The sequence below is a fragment of the Aythya marila genome (assembly GCF_965140915.1).
Source record: "Aythya marila genome assembly, chromosome: 29".
Classification (NCBI taxonomy): domain Eukaryota; kingdom Metazoa; phylum Chordata; class Aves; order Anseriformes; family Anatidae; genus Aythya; species Aythya marila.
This window is the reverse complement of record NC_139070.1, coordinates 2,288,137-2,305,376: the sequence shown is the minus strand read 5'-3', so window position 1 is coordinate 2,305,376 and position 17,240 is coordinate 2,288,137. Positions and strand designations below refer to the sequence as shown.

The window sequence follows — 17,240 nt, the reverse complement described above, 5'->3', positions numbered from 1 at the left end:
ACCCATCTCAACATGGCGGCGCCCTTCCCAAGATGGCGCCACCCCTCTTAACATGGCGTCTCCCTTCCCAACATGGCGGCGCCCTGCGGCCGCGGCGCTCGGAGGCCCCGCTTCCGGCGCTCTTCCCGGCGTGCACCGCGGCGGCGGCGGCGGCGGGGCGGAAGGCGGCAAGATGGCGGACGTGCTGGACCTGCATGAGGCGGGCGGGGAGGACTTCGCCATGGACGAGGATGGCGACGGTGGGGGCGGCTCGGGGCCGGGCCCCGCCCGCTGCTGCCTCCCTTCGGGGCCGGCCGGGGGTGGAGGGGGGGGTCTGGGGGGCGCCTCCTGGCCCGGGCTGTGGTGGCGGGGCCCGTTCGGGGCCTGCTCGGGGCTCTCCGTGTCCCGGTTGCGGCCCCTCGGGGCTCGGCCGCTGCTCCCGGCACCGGGCCTGGGCCTGGGCCTGGGCCTGGTGCCGGTCCCGGTCCTGATCACGATCCTGGTCCCAGTCCTGGTCCCGGTCCCGATCCTGGTCCCGGTTCCGGTCCAGATCCCAGTCCTGGACCTGGTCTCAATCCTAATCCCGGTCCCAGTCCCGGTCCTGGTTCCAGTCCTGATCCCGGTCCAGTCCTGATCCTGGTTGCGGTCCCAGTCCTGGTCCTGATCCCGATCCTGGTCCCAGTCCTGATCCTGGTCCCGGTCCCGATCCCGGTCCTGTACCCGGTCTCAGTCCTAATCCCGGTCCCAGACCTGGTTGTGGTCCCGGTCCCTGGCCCTGATCCTGGTCCTGATCCCGGACCTGGTCCCAGTCCTGATCCCGGTCCCGATCCTGATCCCGATCCCAGTCCCAGTCCTGATCCTGATCCCGATCCCGGTCCTGGACCCAGTCTCAATCCTGCTCCCATTCCCAGTCCCATCCCCCCATGCCTCAACCACTTCCCCCATGTCCCCCCCTTCCCCGTTGTCCCCCCCCCGGTCCCCTGGTGACAGCCCCGTCCCTCACCACCCCCCCACCCCACAGAGAGCATCCACAAGCTGAAGGAGAAGGCCAAGAAGCGCAAGGGACGCGGCTTCGGCTCAGGTGAGCCCCGGCATCCACCCACTTTCCCTTTCCCTCCCCCCCCAGCCTCAATTTTGGGGCTGTTTCACGGCTTTTCGGTGAGTTCGGTGCCGGCAGCGCCCCCCAATTTTTTTTTTTTCTCTCTCCCCTTCCCCAGAGGAGGGCTCGCGGGCCCGCGTGCGCGAGGACTACGACAGCGTGGAGCAGGACGGCGACGAGCCGGGCCCACAGAGATGTGAGTACCGGGATGGGGGGGCTCGGGGGGGGGCTCAGGGGGTCTTGGAGCCCTTCCCCACCCCGCTGGGATTCACCTCACGCCCCCAGCGTTGCTCCAAACCCCGCTCCCGTCCCCATTCTCCACATTCCCATCCCCCCCGGGGCTTCCCAGCTGGATTTTTTGGGGGTTTTTCAATGGGATGTGCCCCCCACCCCCGGTAATTCTTCCCCCACCCCCCGGTGCAGCGGTTGAGGGCTGGATCCTCTTCGTCACGGGCGTCCACGAGGAGGCGACGGAGGAGGACATCCACGACAAATTCGCCGAGTACGGGGAGATCAAAAACATCCACCTCAACCTCGACAGGCGCACGGGGTACCTGAAGGTAGGCGCCGCCACGCCTCCTCCCCCTTCCCTATCCCCCCCCCCTTCAATTTTGGGGGAGGGGGATTTGATTTCTCCCCCCCCAACCTCAATTTTGGGCTCCCCCCTCCGCCCGCAGGGCTACACCCTGGTGGAGTACGAGACCTACAAGGAGGCGCAGGCGGCCATGGAGGGGCTGAACGGGCAGGAGCTGATGGGGCAGCCCATCAGCGTGGACTGGTGCTTCGTCAGGGGCCCCCCCAAAGGAAAAAGAAGGTGAGGGGGCTCCGTGGCGGGACCAAAACCAGTTTTTTTTCCCCAAAATTCCTCCTGACCTCGTTGAAATTTCTTTGGGCTCCGTTGTGCTGCTGGGGGGGAGCCCCAGGAGGTGGGCGAAGACCCCCAAAACCTTGGGGGGAGGGAATTGGGTCCCCGGGGGCAGACTCTTCCCATGGGGGGGGCAAAATAAATCCCCCCCAGGGCCAAGAGGGGCCCTGAGCCTTCGCCTCTCTTCCAGGGGCGGCCGCCGACGGAGCAGGAGCCCGGACAGGAGGCGCCGGTGATGGATCCCAGTCGCCGCCCAGCATCTTACTGGGAGGGAACTGGGAGGCTGGGGGAGGGGCGGGGGGGTTTTGGGACCGGGCGTTTGAGGAGCGGCCGCGGCAAATTCCTGCCCGCGGGGCCGCCCCGGTGCCCCGAGGAGGGGGCACCTGCAGCTCCCCGGGGGGTTTCCTCCACGCGTTTTGTGGTGGCCGCAGCCCCCGGCGCTCATTTTCTTACCAAACTCCACGAGGGTTTTTTTTTTTTGTGTGTGTTTTTTTTTTTTTTGTCTTTTTTTTTTTAATTAACAATTCTCGGTTGTTTCATTTTCGGGCTTTTGGGAAGCCCGAGCGTCCGGGCCGCTCTTCTTTGGGAGAGAAGTTTTCTAATTCCCCGACGAACCTTCCTGAAAGCTCCTGAGGGGGTTCCTGACCCCGGTGGCTCCGTTCGCTCGCGGCCTTCGGAGCGACTCCTCTTTTACGTACGATTCTCTCGTTAATTGTTCTTAATTAAACATCCTCGGAAGCCGTGGCTGAGCCGTTTCCTTTCCTCGCCTCCTCGCTGAAGTTTCCTCTGCCCAAAATCAGCTGATGGCATCGCGGCGTCACCGCCGGCAGAGCAAGCTGGGTTCTTGTGCAAGCATTTGGGGAAAAACTCGCTTTATTTCGCTCCCTGTGTGCCTTGGCTCCGTTGCCGTTGCCTCCTCCCCGCGTTTTTAGCCGTGTACACGTCGGGTGTTGTTATTTTTCCCCCCCAAGGAGCTCCTGCAGTGTCCTGGAAGGAATTTCTGCCCCAGAACTCTTTCTTTTGGCGCTCCTCACACCCCTGGGCCAACTCAGTGCTGCCGCGGGGCTGGAAGGAAAACCCAACCGGGGGGGTGCGCCTGCGCCGTCCCCACCCCACCCCACGAGGGGAAAAAGTGCCCGTGGAGCCCCCCCAGACCCGAAAAAAGCCCCCACTGAGAAAAGACCCTGTGGTTATCACCGGTGCCACCCCTCACATGAAGCTCTCCACCGTCCGCCGGCGGCACAGCTCGCACCTCCCACCCAACACCCCCAGCTCGTGCCTCTCGGCCCCCCCCAAACTGCTCCCAGCCCCCCCAAAACTGCTCCTGGTGCCCCCCAAACTGCTCCCGGCCCCCCCAAAGCTGCTCCCGGCCCTCCCGGCGGCGGTGGAGGCGCGGAAGGAGCCGGTGTTGAGCGCCGCCTCCCCCCCGTCCTGCTCCTGCCGGCGGCGGCCGCAGCGGCAGGCGCGCCGCAGCTCCCTGCGGAAATGCACGGTGAAGAGCCCGTAGACCAACGGGTCCAGGCAGGTGTTGAAGAGGCCGAAGAGGAAGAGGATGTGGCTGAGGGCCGGCGGCACCTTCTGGCGGGTCAGCATCTCCGGGGAGAACCAGTACCAGAGGCCCAGCAGGTAGTAGGGGGTCCAGCAGACGATGAAGGTCAGCACGATGGCGATGGACATGCGCAGCGTGCGCATCCGAGCCCTCCGCGGGATGTTGTCGGAGGAGCGCCGGAGCTGGAAGTCCCGGGAGGAGGCTGCAGGGAGGAAAAAAAGGAGGCAAAAAGGAAGGAGGAGGCGGTTTCTAGGGTTAATTAACGGGTAATGAGCTGGGGAGGTGGGGAGGAGCTGAAGGGACGGAGGGTTTGAGGACGCTGAGGATGGAAAGGTGATGGAAAAGTGAACGAGGCGCGGGAGGAGGAGAAAGGACGGGGTGATAACGAGGGGAAAAAGGAAAAGAAAGGGAATAAAAAGAGGAAAAAAAAGGTGGTGGCGGAGCCCCCGCGCTCACCGCCGGCCTCCTTCATCCTGCCCGAGATGGCGGCGAGGATGCGGCCGTAGCAGAGCACCATGACGAGCAGCGGCAGCAGGAAGAGGCAGGCGAAGGTGAACATGTTGTAGAGCGTCTCCTGCCAGTGCGCCCCGAAGCTGCCCACGGTGGCGCACTGCACGAAGCGCCGCGGCCGCGAGCGGCTCACCGTGTGGAAGACGAAGGCCTGCGGGTGGGATCGGGGGGGACGCGGGGCCGTCAGCGGCCTTCCTCCCTCCCCCTCACCCTCCTCATCCTCATCCTCGCGCCCCCCCGGTGCCCCCTCGCCCACCTGGGGCAAAGCCAGCAGGGCGCTGAGCCCCCAGGCGGCGCCCAGCATCGCCTTGTTCCTCCTCTCGGCTCCCCCCACGGCCAAGGGGGTGACGATGGCGGCGTGGCGGTCCAGGGCGATGACGACGGTGACGAAGGCCGAGGCGTACATGGCGGCCAGCTTGAGGAACATCAAGGCCCGGCAGGCCGCCTCGCCCCCGTACCACTGCACCGTGGCGTTCCAGGCGGCGTCCAGCGGCATCACCACCAGCGTCACCAGCAGGTCGGCCGCCGCCAGGTTGGCCATCAGCAAACGCACCCGGGGCGGGGGGCGCCGGCGGGGGGCTCGGGCGGCCGCCCAGAGCACGGCCCCGTTGCAGCAAGCCGAGGAGAGGAAGAGGAGGCAGGTGAGCGCCACCCGCACCTTGGCGGCGGTGGAGAAGGTGGGCAGAGGGGGGGGCTCCTCGCCTCCGCCGCCGCCCCCCCCGCAGCTCCGGTTGCCCCCCGTGCCGTTCATGCTGCCGCCTGGGGCTGGGATGGGGATGGGAGGTGGGGGCCGCGCTGGGGGTGAGCCCCCCGGGATGGGGGGGGGGTGGTGCTGTGGGGGGGTGGGGGGGTGCTGAGCATCCTCGGGGCTCCTGGGGGGGCTCCTCGGGGGGCTCCTGTTTCCCTGCCTCGAGCTGCGTCGGGGCTCAGCCCCCGGGGGGACCCCAAATGATGGAGCCCACCCGGGATCTGGGGGTGCTGGTGCATAAAGGAGCCGGGCACCCGCGGGCTCTGGGGGCACCCAAGGGTGCTGCAGCTCACCCCGAGGAGCCCTCCGGGTGCAGCAGGGCCAGGGGGGGCACCCAGCCCGCTGGCATCACCTCCTCTCAGCACCCCCGGGGTGCTCTGTGGGCGTCCTTCATCCTCCTTCCTCCTCCTCCTCGGCCACCACGGGGGCCCTGCAGGGGGTGGGGGAGCCCCCCCCGGTCACCCTGGGGCAGGGCAGGGGGTCCCAGCAGCATGGGGGGGGGCTGTGGCTGCTGCCACCCCTGTCCCACACCCCCAGGGTGCACCCCCCCCAGTGCTGCTCCCCCTCGGGTCCGTCTGTCCCTGGGTCCCCAGCAGTGTCCCCAGGGTGCTGTCACCCACCCCACTGCCAGCTCTGCCCCCAGCAGTGTCCCATGACGGTGCCCCCCCAGCCCCAGCAGTGTCCCCAGAGCCCCAGCAGTGCCCCGTGGTGATGTCCCCAGCCCCAGCAGTGTCCCCCCAGCCTCAGCAGTCTCCCAGTACCCCCAGCAGTGCCCCATGATGGTGTCCCCCCAGCCCCAGCAGTGTCCCCAGAGTTCCAGCAGTGTCCCCAGTAGCCCCAGCAGCATCCCAGTAGCTCCAGTAGTGCCCCATGGTGTTGTCCCCATAACCCCAGCAGTGTCCCCCCAGCCTCAGCAGTGTCCCAGTAGCCCCAGCAGCATCCCAGTAGCTCCAGTAATGCCCCATGGTGCTCTCCTCAGCCCCAGCAGTGTCCCCAGAGTCCCAGCAGTGTCCCAGTAGCCCCAGCAGTGCCCCGTGGTGATGTCCTCAGCCCCAGCAGTGTCCCCCCAGCCTCAGCAGTGCCTCCAGAGTCCCAGCAGTGTCCCAATACCCCCAGCAGTGCCCCATGACTGTGTCCCCAGAGCCCCCCAGCAGTGTCCCCAGAGCTCCATCCGTGCCCCATGGTGATGTCCCCAGCCCCAGCAGTGTCCCAATAGCTCCAGTAGTGCCCCGTGGTGTTGTCCCCAGAGCCCCAGCAGTTCCCCGTGGTGGTGCCCCCCCAGCCCCAGCAGTGTCCCCAGAGTCCCAGCAGTGTCCCAGTAGCCCCAGCAGTGTCCCAGTAGTCCCAGCAGTTCCCTGTGGCGGTGTCCCCCCAGCCCCAGCAGTGCTCCCAGAGCTCCAGCAGTGTCCCAGTAACCCCAGCAGCTCCCCATGGTGCTGTCCCCATCACCCCAGCAGCGTCCCAGTAGCCCCAGCAGCATCCCAATAGCTCCAGGAGTGCCCCGTGGTGCTGTCCCCAACCCCAGCAGTGTCCCCAGAGCCCCAGTAGTGTCCCAATAGCTCCAGCAGCACCCCGTGGTGTTGTCCCCATCACCCCAGCAGTGTCCCCCCAGCCCCAGCAGTGTCCCAATAGCTCCAGCAGCGTCCCAGTAGCCCCAGCAGCATCCCAATAGCCCCAGCAGCTCCCCGTGGTGCTGTCCCCAGCCCCAGCAGTGTCCCCCGGCAGTGTCCCCAGCCCAGCCCCGCTGCGGTACCGCTCTGCAGTGCTGCCGCAGCCGGTGCCGCCAGCGCCCGGCTCAGCCCAGCCTCCCGCTGCGGGCACGGCCTCAGCCTCAGCCCCAGCCTCAGCCTCGCCAGGAGGCCGCGGGCTCCCCACACCCCCCCACACAGCCCTGGGGGGGCGGGGGGGGGGCTGCACCCCCACCCCAAAGCCCCCCCTGGGGTTGGGGTCCCCGCCGGGGGTCCCGGCTGCGCCCTGCTTCCCCCTGGCACCGTCGCGGCTGGAGCTGAGCCGAGCCCACCCGTGGGGCTGCCGCAGCCCCGGGGGGGTCTTTGGGGGGGGGGCAGCGGCCCCTCTGCTGCAGCCACGCTGTGTTTGTAGGGGCAGGGAACCCCCCCACCCCACCCCAAACGTCCCCCTGTGGGTCCTTACGCAGTCCCTGCCCAGGGGTGCGGGCACCCAGGGGTGCAGGAATTGGGCACCTTGGGGTGTGGGTACCCGGGTGAGTGGTCCCTGTGCACCACGGCACCCAGGGGTGCTGGCACCCAGAGGCGGTGGCACCCAGGGGTGGTGACACCCAGAGGTGGTGACACCCAGGGGTGCTGGCACCCAAAGGTGCAGCCCCCGTGCACCCCGGTGTGCCCAGATGTGCAGACACCCAGATGTGGCCCCCAAATGTGCTGGCACCCAAGGGTGCTGGCACCCAGATGAGCAGCCCCCACGCACCCCCGTGCCCAGCTCTACTGACACCCAGAGGTGCTGACACCCAGGGGTGCTGGCACCCCTTCTGCTGCCCCCCCACCCCACCCCGCAGCCCCCTCGGGAGGACACCTCTGGGCAGGGGCTGGGTGCCCCCTGGGGGGCTCAGGGCGACCCCCAACCAACCCCATCCCCCCCCCGACCCCAAAAAACACACACCCGGGCTGAGCCGTGCCAGGCCTTTATTCATGGGGGTGCTGACAGCGTGGCCCCATCCCCGTCCCCGCTCCCCCCGAGACCCCCCCCAGCACGCAGGGGGCGTCCCTGTGGCCAAAAACCAGGGGGGAGACCCCCCCCCCAAGGAGAAGGGGCTGTCCTGGGGCAGGGGCATCCCGTGGCCATTATTGCTCAGTGCGCCCGGCCCCGAGCAGCGTGTGGCCAGCGGGGACCCCCCCCCAAAAAAACGCTGGACCTAAAAAGGGGGGGGGGGAGAAGCAGGAGGTGGGGTCCGGTTGTCGGCTGCTGCCGCCGAGATCCACGGGGAGAAGCGGTGCTGGGGAGGGGGGGGGAGGAAGGAGCGGGATGAAGATGAAGATGAAGATGAAGATGCGAGGGAGCCGGGGGGGTGCCAGCTCCTGCCGGACGTGCAAAGGTTCTGCCAGCGGCAGCGAGGGAAGAGTTTTTTTTCGGGTCCCCCCCCCGCAGCCATCAGTAGGCTTCAGGGTGAACGTTGCCAGCAGCCAGCCCGGGGAGCCCCCCCGCGGGTGCCTGTGCCGTCAGGGTCTCCGTTCCCACAGCCCCCGCTGCCCCGGCAGGCTCACGGCCACCACGGCGAGAGGACGGCACCCACGAGCAGGGTCCCTTCACGGGGTGTCCCCACGGCAGCCGGGACCGGGACCGGGACCCCCCTCTGGGCCGGCGCACGTGGGCAGGGGAAGGGGACGCTGCGGGCATCGCTCCGGGGAGGCCGTGGGCACCCTTAGGTGCCCGGCTCCAGGCTGAGGGCGCTCTGGAAGTTGGCCAGGAGCCGCATCTCCTCCGTCTGCATGGAGTGGCGGCGCAGCAGCTTGCGGCGCCCCTTGGGCGAGCCGGGAACTGGGAGCCCGCGGGGGCCGGGGGGGTGCGGGCCGGCGTGAAGCGGGGGCAAGAAACCGGCGCGCCCCGAAGCCAGGGGCTCCAGCAGGAGGGTGCCGGAGCCGCGGCGCTCCAGCAAACCGGGGGCACGGCGCCGGGCACCGGGGGGGGATTCGGGGGTCGGCAGCGGCATGGCCGAGGCCGCGCATCGCCGCCCGCGCCCCGGCGATGGGGGTGGCGAAGGGGGCCAGGGGCAAGCCTCGGGGTCGGGGGGCTCGCGGCGCCCCGCTTTGACCCGCGCCGCCTCGGGGGCCGTGTTGCGCCGGGCCAGGGGCTGGGGGCAAGCCGGGGGCACCCGCTCGGCCCAAGCCGCCCCCGCCAACCCCGCCGCCTCCCTGCCCTCGACGCTGTGACGCCGGGGCCGCGTGCCGAGGCTCAGCCCCTCCAGCCCCGGGGCCAAACGCTCCGGGGGAACCCGCGACGCCTCGACCCCCGGGGCCACCAACCCCCAGGGCTCCGAGTTGAGGCGTTTGAGCGGCCGAACCCGGGCACGGGGGGGCTCCGGCACGGCGGCGGTGGCGACGGCAGCCGGCGGTGGTGGCGGTGGGAAGCGGAAGACGTCCCGCTCCTCCTCCTTCTCGCTGCCCGCCGGCGAGGCCGCCGTGCGCACCTCGATGTCGGAGGGCGACATGCAGAGCGCCGGCGAGCGCTTCTCCTCCAGCCCCGGCGAGGGGGGCGAGTTGAGGTACTGCCGCGTGGTCTTGGTGCCCGAGGGCGACGTGTCGGTGGTGATGATGATCACCTCCTTGCCCTGCGCCTTGCAGGCGTCCAGCAGCGCCTGCAGCGTCTCCCGGTCGCCCCGGTTGATGGCGTAAACCAGAGCGGAGGCGCCGGCGTAATCGCGGGCGCTGGGGTCGGCGCCGTGGGCCAGCAGCACGGCGGCCACGGCGGCCCCGGCGCGCTCGGCGCAGGCGTGCATCAACGCCGTCTTGCCCGTCTTGTCGGGGATGTTGGGGTCGGCGCCGTTCTCCAGGAGGTACCGAACCATGCGGGGCTGCTCCAGCGGGTCGGCGTAACGCGCCCGGCACGCGGCCATCAGCGGCGTCTGCCCGGCGGCGTTGCCCTCGTTGATGTAGGCTCCCCCTTCCAGCAGCAGCCGGGTGAGGCGAAATTTGCCCTGGGCCACGGCTCGCAGCAGCGCCGAGCCGTCCGCGGGCAGCATGGCCAAACCGGGAGGCGCCGCGGGCCCCGGTGGGCGACGCACGGGGCTGGGCATGGCACGCTCAGGGCCACCGGGACGGAGCGCGGCGGTGCCGAGGTGCCCGGAGCGACATCGCCCTCCTAGGGCAGCGGGGATGGCAGGGGGGACGCGGCGGGGTCGGGGTGCTCCTGGAGCATGGCTCGCTCGGGGTGGGGGGACGCGGGGTGAGGCGTTCGCAGGGCGTCAGGGGGACGCGGTGCCGGGACGTGGAGTGGCCCTGGGGGGGGGCAGGAGGGGGCGCGTGTTGAGCCCGCTCCCTGCCTCAGTTTCCCCAGCTGCCGCGGGAGATGCCCCCCTCCCGTGCTCCCCCCCACCCCCCGGGGCCATGGGGCTGCTCAGGCTCGGGGGGGGGGCACTTGTGGGGTCTGCAGAGGGGACGGTTCCCGGGGAGGTGACCCCGGTGTCACCGCGCTGCCCCCGGTGCCGTCGCCTTGGGGCTGTGCCCACCCCCCCCCGCGTGGTGCCCCCGGCCCCAAATCCCCAGGGCCCCTTTCCTCCCCCCTCCTTCCCTTCCCATCTACCCCCCCCCCAGGCCCCCACCTGCAGCCCCATAGCCCCCAAATCCCCCGTCCCCCTTCCTGCACCCCCTCCTTGTGCTCCGTATCCCCCCGTGCCCCCCTCCAGCCCTGTCCAACCCCCCCCATCCCCTCCCCGTACCCCCAATCCCACCCCCAATCCCCTCCCCATCCCCTTAATCCCCCCCCAATCCCCTCCCCATCCCCTTAATCTCCCCCATCCCCTCCCCATCCCCTTAATCCCCCCCATCCCCTCCCCGTACCCCCCAAATCCCCTGCCCGTGCCCCCCCCCCCCGCATCCCCTTGCCTGCCCGGTTCCCATGGTTACTGCAGCTCATCCTCAGCTCTCCGGCCAGCCAGGAAAACGGGGAAAAAACCCAAAAACCACCCCCCCCCCCTCTTTATTTCCCCCCCCCATCCCCATTTTCAAGCCTGGCTGCTGCGGCCCCCCCCCAGCAAGACGCCGAACCCAGGCCTGGTGCTTAGGGGCTGCACAATCCCGGCCCTTTTTTTTTTTTTGGAGGGGGGGGGAGACCCCTTCCCACCCACCCCCCCAAAAAAAAAAAAAAAAAAAAAAGCCCCCTCCCCATCCCTCCAACCCTGCCTTTCTCTGTTACCGTGGGAACCGGAGCGTGGCCCCCCCCAGCGCCGTGGGGGGGTCCCCGGGGTGGGGGCGATGGAGGCGCCGGAGCCGTCTCCCGGTGGCCGCCATCCCGGCCGGCCGCGGCTTTAGCGAGGGGGAAGGAGGCAGGGGAGGTTATTTGGAGGGTTTATCCCCCCCCCACGCACACCCCCCCCGGCCATAAATCCCCCCCACACACACACACACCCCATCAGCTCTCCCCGCATCCCTATTTTTGGCAGCTCCTGGCGCGGGGAGGGTTGGTTGGGGATGAATCACCCGGCGGCGGCGGAGCCAGCGCCGAACCCGCGGGGGTGCGACGGGAAAGGGGCGATGGGGGGCGAAGTTTTGGGGCCGGGGGGGCACGAGGCAGTGGGATTTGGGGCTGGGGGGCAGCGGGGTTAAGGAGGAGAGCGCGGAAGGGCTGGGGGGTGTGGGGCTGGGGGGCTGGGGGCTGGGGGGGGGGAGGTTGGGGGGTGGTGGGGAGGTGGGGGGCAGCGGGTGGGGGGTTGGGGGCTGGGGGGTTGTAGGGTTTTGGGTGTGGGGTGATGGGTATGGGGGGGGGGTGGGTGAGCGGGGCTGGGTGCAGCGGTGCTGTGGGGTTGAGGCGCCCCGGGGCTGTGGGGCAGCTGGGTGGGCACCATGGGGCTGCGGTGTTGGGGCAGGGGGCAGGAGCCCCCCCCTTTGTGCCCGCTCCTCTTCCCATCAATGTCTTCAGCCTGGTCTCTGGCCCTACAGCCGGCCACTACTGAGGTGTCCTTCAGCCCTATCCCATCCCGTTCCTATCCCATCCCATCCCATCCCGTCCCAGTCTTCATTCCATCCTGTCCCATTCCATCCCCATCCCATTCACCCTATCCCTGCCCCATTCACCTCATCCCATCCCATCCCATCCCATCCCATCCCATCCCATCCCATCCCATCCCATCCCCATCCCCATTCACCCCATCCCTGCCCCATTCACCCCATCCCACCCCCCCATTCATCCCATCCCAATCCCAATCCTAATCCCAATCCCAGTCCCAATTCCAATCCCAATCCCAATCCCATTCATTTTATCCCCGCCCCATTCACCCCATCCCACCCCCCCATTCATCCTATCCTATCCCATCCCAATCCCAATCCCAATCCCAATCCCAATCCCAATCCCAATCCCAATCCCAATCCCAATCCTTCACCCCATCTCCCCAGTCTCCCCCAATCCCCCCCATCGCTCCCCAATCCCCCCAATCCCAATCCCAATCCCAATCCCCCCATCCCCCCCACCCCCCCTCTCCCCTCCCCATTCATCCCCTCCCTGCCCCATTCATCTCCCCTCGCCCCGCCCCTTTCCCCGCCCCCTTTTCCCTCTCCGCTTTCCGATTGGCCCCTCCTCCCACCAATCAGCGCGGCCCTCGCCCTTCCGTACTCACCCCCCTCCCGGCCGCGCGTAGCGCCGCGGCGCATGCGCAGTGCAGGTACGGGGCCGAGCATGGGAGCGGGGGGGGGGCACCGGGACCGGCACCGGGGGGGGGCTCGGGGGGGGCCCGGGGGGGGCCGGGGGCGGCCGAGCCTCGGGGGGAGCGGCCCCGGGGCCATGAGGGGGGCCCCGCCCCCCCCCCAGCCCTGCTGTGTCCCTTAGGGGGGCCCCATCCCGTTCCCCCCCCCCCCCATGTGCCTGTTTAGGGCCCCCCCGTGTCCTTTAGGGCCCCCCCCCGTATCCCCTTAGGGCTGCCCCGTCCCGTTCCCCCCCCGTATTCCTTTAGGGCCCCCCCTTATCCCTTTATGGGTGCCCCCCCGTCCTTTTTTAGGGGTTTCCTTTTTAGGGCTGCCCCCCCATATCCCTTTAGGGGCACCCCATCCCATTGCCCCCCCCATATCCCTTTTCCAGGTGTCCCATCCCATTCCCCCCCCCCCGTGTTCCTTTAGGGCTGCCCCCCCCAATCCCTTTTTAGGGGTGCCCCATCCCATTGCCCCCCCATGCCCCTTTTAGGGGTGCCCCATCCCCTTCCCCCCCCCGTGTTCCTTTAGGGCTGCCCCCCCATATCCCATTTTAGGGCTGCCCCCCCCCATATCCCTTTCTAGGGCTGGCCCCCCCCCCATATCCCATTTTAGGGCTGCCCCCCCCCCCCAATCCCTTTTTAGGGGTCCCCCTTCTCCCTTAGGCTTCCCCCTTGACCCCCATTGCCCCCCCCTGCCCCGGCCGCCCCCTCCCCTGCTCTGTGCCCCCCCCGCAGCCCCCCCCGGGCTCCGTGCCCCCCCCCAACCCCCCCATGGCGGGTCGAGGCCGGGGTCGGGGTCGCGGGCAGCTGACCTTCAACGTGGAGGCCGTGGGCATCGGTAAGGGGGACGCGCTGCCCCCCCCCACCCTACAGCCCTCCCCCCTCTTCCCGGTGAGTTTTGGGGGGGCTGGGGGGGGAGGGAGGGGGGACACAACCCGAGAGCGGGGCGTGCAGCCCCCCCGGGGGACAACTTGGGGGGAGAGGGTGGGAGTCGGGGGGACAGGCGGGGTGACAAGGGGGGGGGATGGGAGTTGGGGGGGCAATTGGGGGGGCAGTTCGGGTGACAGCTGGGGGGACCAGGGTGACAGTTGGGGTGACGCTTGGGGTGACAACTGGGGGGGCAAGATGGGAGTTGGGGTGACGGGGTGACAGCTGGGGGGACAGGGTGACAGTTGGGGTGACACTTGGGGTGACAACTGGGGGCACAGGGTGACGCTTGGGGTGGCAGTTAGGGTGACAGGGTGACAACTGGGGGCACAGGGTGACAATCAGGGTGGCAGTTGGGGTGACACTTGGTGACAGGATGGCAGTCGGGGTGACAACTGGGGGGACAGGATGGGAGTTGGGGGGACAGTCAGGGTGACAAGTGGGGTGACAGGACGGCAGTGGGGGTGACAACTGGGGGTGACAGTTGGGATGGCAGGGTGACATTTGGGGTGCCAGGCGGGTGCCAGGTGGGGTGACAATTGGGGTGACAGGATGACAATTGGGGTGAGAGTTGGGGTGACAATCAGGGTGCCAGGCAGGGTGACAATTGGGGTGCCAGGCGGGGTGACAATTGGGGTGAGAGTCGGGGTGCCAGTTGGGGTGACAATTGGGGTGAGAGTCGGGGTGCCAGTTGGGGTGACAATTGGGGTGACAATTAGGATGATGTTTGGGGTGCCAGTCCAGGTGACATTTGAGGTGACATTTGGAGTGACATTTGGGGTGACAATTGGGTTGCCAGTTGGGAAGAGAGTTGGGGTGACAGTTGGGGTGACAATTGGGGTGCCAGTTGGGGTGACATTTAGGGTGACAATTGGGGTGACAATTAGGGTGCCAGGCAGGATGACAATTGGGTGACGTTTGGGGTGCCAGTCTGGGTGACAATTGGGGTGACAATCAGGGTGCCAGTCGGGGTGACATTTGGGGTGACAATTGGGGTGCCAGGCAGGATGACAATTGGGGTGACGTTTGGGGTGCCAGTTGGGGTGCCAGTTGGGGTGACAGTTGGGGTGACAATCAGGGTGACAGCCGGGGTCCCCCCCCCCCCGTGCCCCCCCCAGCCCGTGGAGTACCGCCCGGTGCCGCTGCCGGGGGGCGAGGAGCTGGAGTACATGCTGGCCCTCAAGCAGGAGCTGCGCGGCGCCATGAGGAACCTGCCCTACTTCATCAAACCCGGGGCGCCCCGCAGAGGTACCGGGTTGGGGGGGGGGGGGTGGGGGGAGGATTTAGGGACCCCCCCGACCCCAAAAACCCCGCTGAGACCCCCCCTCACCCCGCAGACATCGAGCGCTACTCGGACAAGTACCAGGTCTCCAACCCCATTGACGGCGCCATCGATTGGAACCCAGGTATGTGGGGTTATTTTTGGGGTGGGGGGGGGCTTTTTTAGGATCGGGGGGGTTTGGGGGGGGCTGATCCAGCCCCTTTTTACCCGTCCCCCCCCCCCCAGACTGGAGGCGGCTGCCGCGGGAGCTGAAGATTCGGGTGCGGAGGCTGCGGAAGGGCCGTGAGTACCCCGTGTCCCCCCCCCCATATTTGTGTGTGTGACCCCCCCCCGGGGTGGGTGACGCTCCCCTTGCCCCCCCCCCGTGTCCCCCCCCCTCCAGGGACCACCGTCCTCGCACCCAAGGCCAAGCAGCGGGCGGCGCTCGACAAGGAGGAGGCCATCAAGAAGCTGGAGGTAACGAGGCCGAAGGCTCCGACGTGCCCCCCCCCCCCCCCCCCCCCAAATTTAGTGCTGGGGGGGGCATTTTGGGGCATTTTTGGGGCATTTTGGGGGGGTTCACGGCTGAACGCGCCCCCCCCCCAGAGCCTGGAGAAGAAGGAGGAGGAGGTGACCTCGGAGGAGGAAGAGGAGAAGGAGGAGGAGGAGGAAGGCAAGGAGGAGGAGGAGGAGGAGTACGACGAGGAGGAGCACGAGGAGGTGAGGGGGGGGGGCGAGAATTTTGGGGGTGTTTTTATTTTTTTTGGGGGGGGGGTCTCAAGGCTTCTCCCTGCCCCCCCAGGAGACCGACTACATCATGTCCTACTTCGACAACGGCGAGGACTTCGGCGGCGACAGCGACGACAACATGGACGAGGCCGTTTACTGACCCCCCCCCCCGGGGGTTTTGGGGGACCCCACGACCCCCCCCAGACCCCCCCCAACTTGGGGGGGGGGTCCCAGTATCCCCAGTCTGCCCCCATCCTGGTGCTCCCAGTGCTCCCAGTCAGGGTGGCCGGCAGGTGGCACTTGTGCTCCAGGGATGGGTGCTGCAGAGCCGGGTGCCCCCCCCCCCCACCAGGGATGGGATTTTTTTTTTGGGGGGGGGGGGGTGACCCCACTGCCCCCCCCCCCCAGTTTGGGGGTCCTGGGGGGCCCCAACCCCTGCGGGAGGGGGGCGTGGGGGCGGTTTTTAATGGGCTGCGTTTGGATTTAGGGTGGAGGGGCGACCGTGCCCCCCCCCCCCATGCCATTTTGGGGGAAAACGTCGTGTGTGTGTGTGTCCCCCCCCCCATTTTTAACAGCTTTTTAACGTTTGGAGCTTTTTTACCGATTCAGGTGGATTAAAATCGTTTTTTTTTTTCTTTTTAAGTCCTGCGGCCTCCAACTTTTTGGGATTGGGGGGGATTAAAAAAAAATAATAATAATAAAGGGGGGGGGTCCCCGAGCTGACCCCATCCCTGCATGGTGCAGGGGGGGGGGGGCTCAGCTCTTTGTCCCCTTCCAGGGCTGGACCCTTGCAGCAAGGGGGGGGCTCACAAGCCCCCTGGGGTCCCCTCACAATTTAGGGTCCCCCCAAAAAACCCTACAAAGACCCCAAATCCGTATTGCCCTCCCCCCCCCCGGGTTTCCCCCCCCCCCCCCACCAACCTCATGGCGGCGCGGAGCTGCTGGGCAAACAGGGCCGGGTGTTTGTTGTGGGGTGGTTATTTATTGTAGGGTTGTTTGCCCTCCCCGGGGCAGGGTGGTTGTTATTGTAGGGTCTCGTGAGCAGCCTGTTGTTATTGTAGGGTTGCTGGCGCCTTCACCTGCTGTTGTGGGGTGGCGTGATGGGCCGAGCCACGTTTTTCCCCCCCCCCCGTTAACCCCCCCTCATTTTAACCCCCTATGGGTGCCCCGTAGCCGAGGCCGGGCACCCTTGGGTGCTGGGAGCGCCCTTGGGTGCTGGGAGCAGGGTGGGGGCCCTGCACACCTGTTTTTTTGTTTGTTTTTTTTTTTGGGGGGGGGGGCACAAATGGCACCCCCAGACCCCCCCCCCCCAATGTAGGGTGCGGGAGCAGGAGGCTGCGGAGTGGGATTTATTTTTGGGGGGGGGCCCATTCCCACAGCCCCCCCATTTATCTGCCACCACCCCATAGCTTTGGGGGGGGTGTGGGGGTGATTTGTACCCCCCCAAAAAAATTTGTACCCCGGTAGTGGCTGGGGGGGAGGGGGGGGCACTCACGGGGACCTCATGTGATGGGGAAGTGCCGTAACCCCCCCGTGCCCCCCCCCTGCCCCAGGAGGTTCCTGTTTGTGGTTTTGGTTTTCAGCTCCCAGGCACTAAAAATGTGTTGGACCCCCTGCCATGGGGCTGGGGGGCTTTGGGGGGGTCCCCGGGGGGGATTTCGGGGGGGGGCAGAGCCTGTTCGTGGCCCGTTTCCCCCCCCCCCCCGGGGGGCACTGGGTTGAAGGGGCAGGGTGGGAATCGGTGCCAAAACAGCTGGAAACGGTCAAGCTGCAATTTTTGTGTGGTTTGGCCCCCCCCCCGGCCCTCTTTTGGGGTGTCCCCAAAACCGAGAGATGCCCCATATGTGTGTGTGTCCCCCCCCCCCAAAAAAAAATCTGAAAGCCACCAGCGTGGGGGGGGGTCCCCAGGCGGTGGCCATTCCCCTGCCCAGCTTCGGGGGTCTGCGCCCTGTCTTTGGGGGGGGGGCTCACGGACACCAGGACCCCCCCTTTTGGGGCACGAGGGGAAGGATCCGGCCCCACCCCAAGGAAAGAACAGCCCCGGGGCTGAGTAATGGGGTGAGTCAAAGTGGGGGGGGGGGAATTTAGGGCTGGGAACAACCCCACCCGTGCCCCGCTCCCACGCCGGGGACTTTGGGCACGGAGCTGGGGGACCCTCACCAAACCCCCCCCCCCTATAATTTAATGGGGGAACCTCAGCC

The 17,240-nt window shown here is 67.9% G+C and overlaps 4 protein-coding genes across 4 annotated transcripts; 2 read left to right on the top strand and 2 right to left on the bottom strand.

The window, feature by feature from the left end:
• Window positions 1–141: 141 nt before the first annotated feature.
• RBM8A (RNA binding motif protein 8A) lies at window positions 142–2,814 on the top strand. Its single transcript, XM_082780604.1, has 6 exons — window positions 142–239; window positions 1,001–1,060; window positions 1,197–1,274; window positions 1,502–1,638; window positions 1,756–1,892; window positions 2,134–2,814. Exons 1-6 carry the CDS (start codon window positions 173–175, stop codon window positions 2,177–2,179), a joined length of 525 nt encoding a protein of 174 aa, XP_082636730.1. The 5' UTR covers window positions 142–172; the 3' UTR covers window positions 2,180–2,814.
• A 338-nt stretch (window positions 2,815–3,152) lies between these two features.
• LOC309888610 (gonadotropin-releasing hormone II receptor-like) lies at window positions 3,153–4,753 on the bottom strand (the record flags this gene model as incomplete). The annotated part of the gene is made up of 3 exons (XM_082781029.1): window positions 3,153–3,694; window positions 3,949–4,153; window positions 4,259–4,753. The coding sequence occupies 3 exons, from the start codon at window positions 4,751–4,753 to the stop codon at window positions 3,153–3,155; spliced, it is 1,242 nt and encodes a 413-aa protein (XP_082637155.1).
• A 3,045-nt stretch (window positions 4,754–7,798) lies between these two features.
• Window positions 7,799–10,685, bottom strand: ANKRD34A (ankyrin repeat domain 34A). Its single transcript, XM_082781193.1, has 2 exons — window positions 10,637–10,685; window positions 7,799–9,720 (listed from the first exon to the last, which is right to left on the bottom strand). The coding sequence occupies exon 2, from the start codon at window positions 9,516–9,518 to the stop codon at window positions 8,148–8,150; it is 1,371 nt and encodes a 456-aa protein (XP_082637319.1). The 5' UTR covers window positions 9,519–9,720; window positions 10,637–10,685; the 3' UTR covers window positions 7,799–8,147.
• A 2,136-nt stretch (window positions 10,686–12,821) lies between these two features.
• Window positions 12,822–15,679, top strand: POLR3GL (RNA polymerase III subunit GL). Its single transcript, XM_082781156.1, has 7 exons — window positions 12,822–13,013; window positions 14,168–14,297; window positions 14,387–14,455; window positions 14,557–14,613; window positions 14,714–14,787; window positions 14,917–15,030; window positions 15,113–15,679. The coding sequence occupies exons 1-7, from the start codon at window positions 12,894–12,896 to the stop codon at window positions 15,197–15,199; spliced, it is 651 nt and encodes a 216-aa protein (XP_082637282.1). The 5' UTR covers window positions 12,822–12,893; the 3' UTR covers window positions 15,200–15,679.
• The last annotated feature ends 1,561 nt before the right edge of the window (window positions 15,680–17,240 follow it).

Excerpts from the sequence above, each read along its gene's own strand:
- ANKRD34A (XM_082781193.1), bottom strand. The coding sequence starts at position 9,518 with ATGCCCAGCCCCGTGCGTCGCCCACCGGGGCCCGCGGCGCCTCCCGGT.
- POLR3GL (XM_082781156.1), top strand. The coding sequence starts at position 12,894 with ATGGCGGGTCGAGGCCGGGGTCGGGGTCGCGGGCAGCTGACCTTCAAC. Across the intron at positions 14,298-14,386 it reads ACCCGGGGCGCCCCGCAGAG|ACATCGAGCGCTACTCGGAC; the intron begins GTACCGGGTTGG and ends CTCACCCCGCAG. Across the intron at positions 14,614-14,713 it reads GCGGAGGCTGCGGAAGGGCC|GGACCACCGTCCTCGCACCC; the intron begins GTGAGTACCCCG and ends CCCCCCCTCCAG.
- RBM8A (XM_082780604.1), top strand. The coding sequence starts at position 173 with ATGGCGGACGTGCTGGACCTGCATGAGGCGGGCGGGGAGGACTTCGCC. Across the intron at positions 1,639-1,755 it reads GGCGCACGGGGTACCTGAAG|GGCTACACCCTGGTGGAGTA; the intron begins GTAGGCGCCGCC and ends CTCCGCCCGCAG. Across the intron at positions 1,893-2,133 it reads CCCCCCAAAGGAAAAAGAAG|GGGCGGCCGCCGACGGAGCA; the intron begins GTGAGGGGGCTC and ends CCTCTCTTCCAG.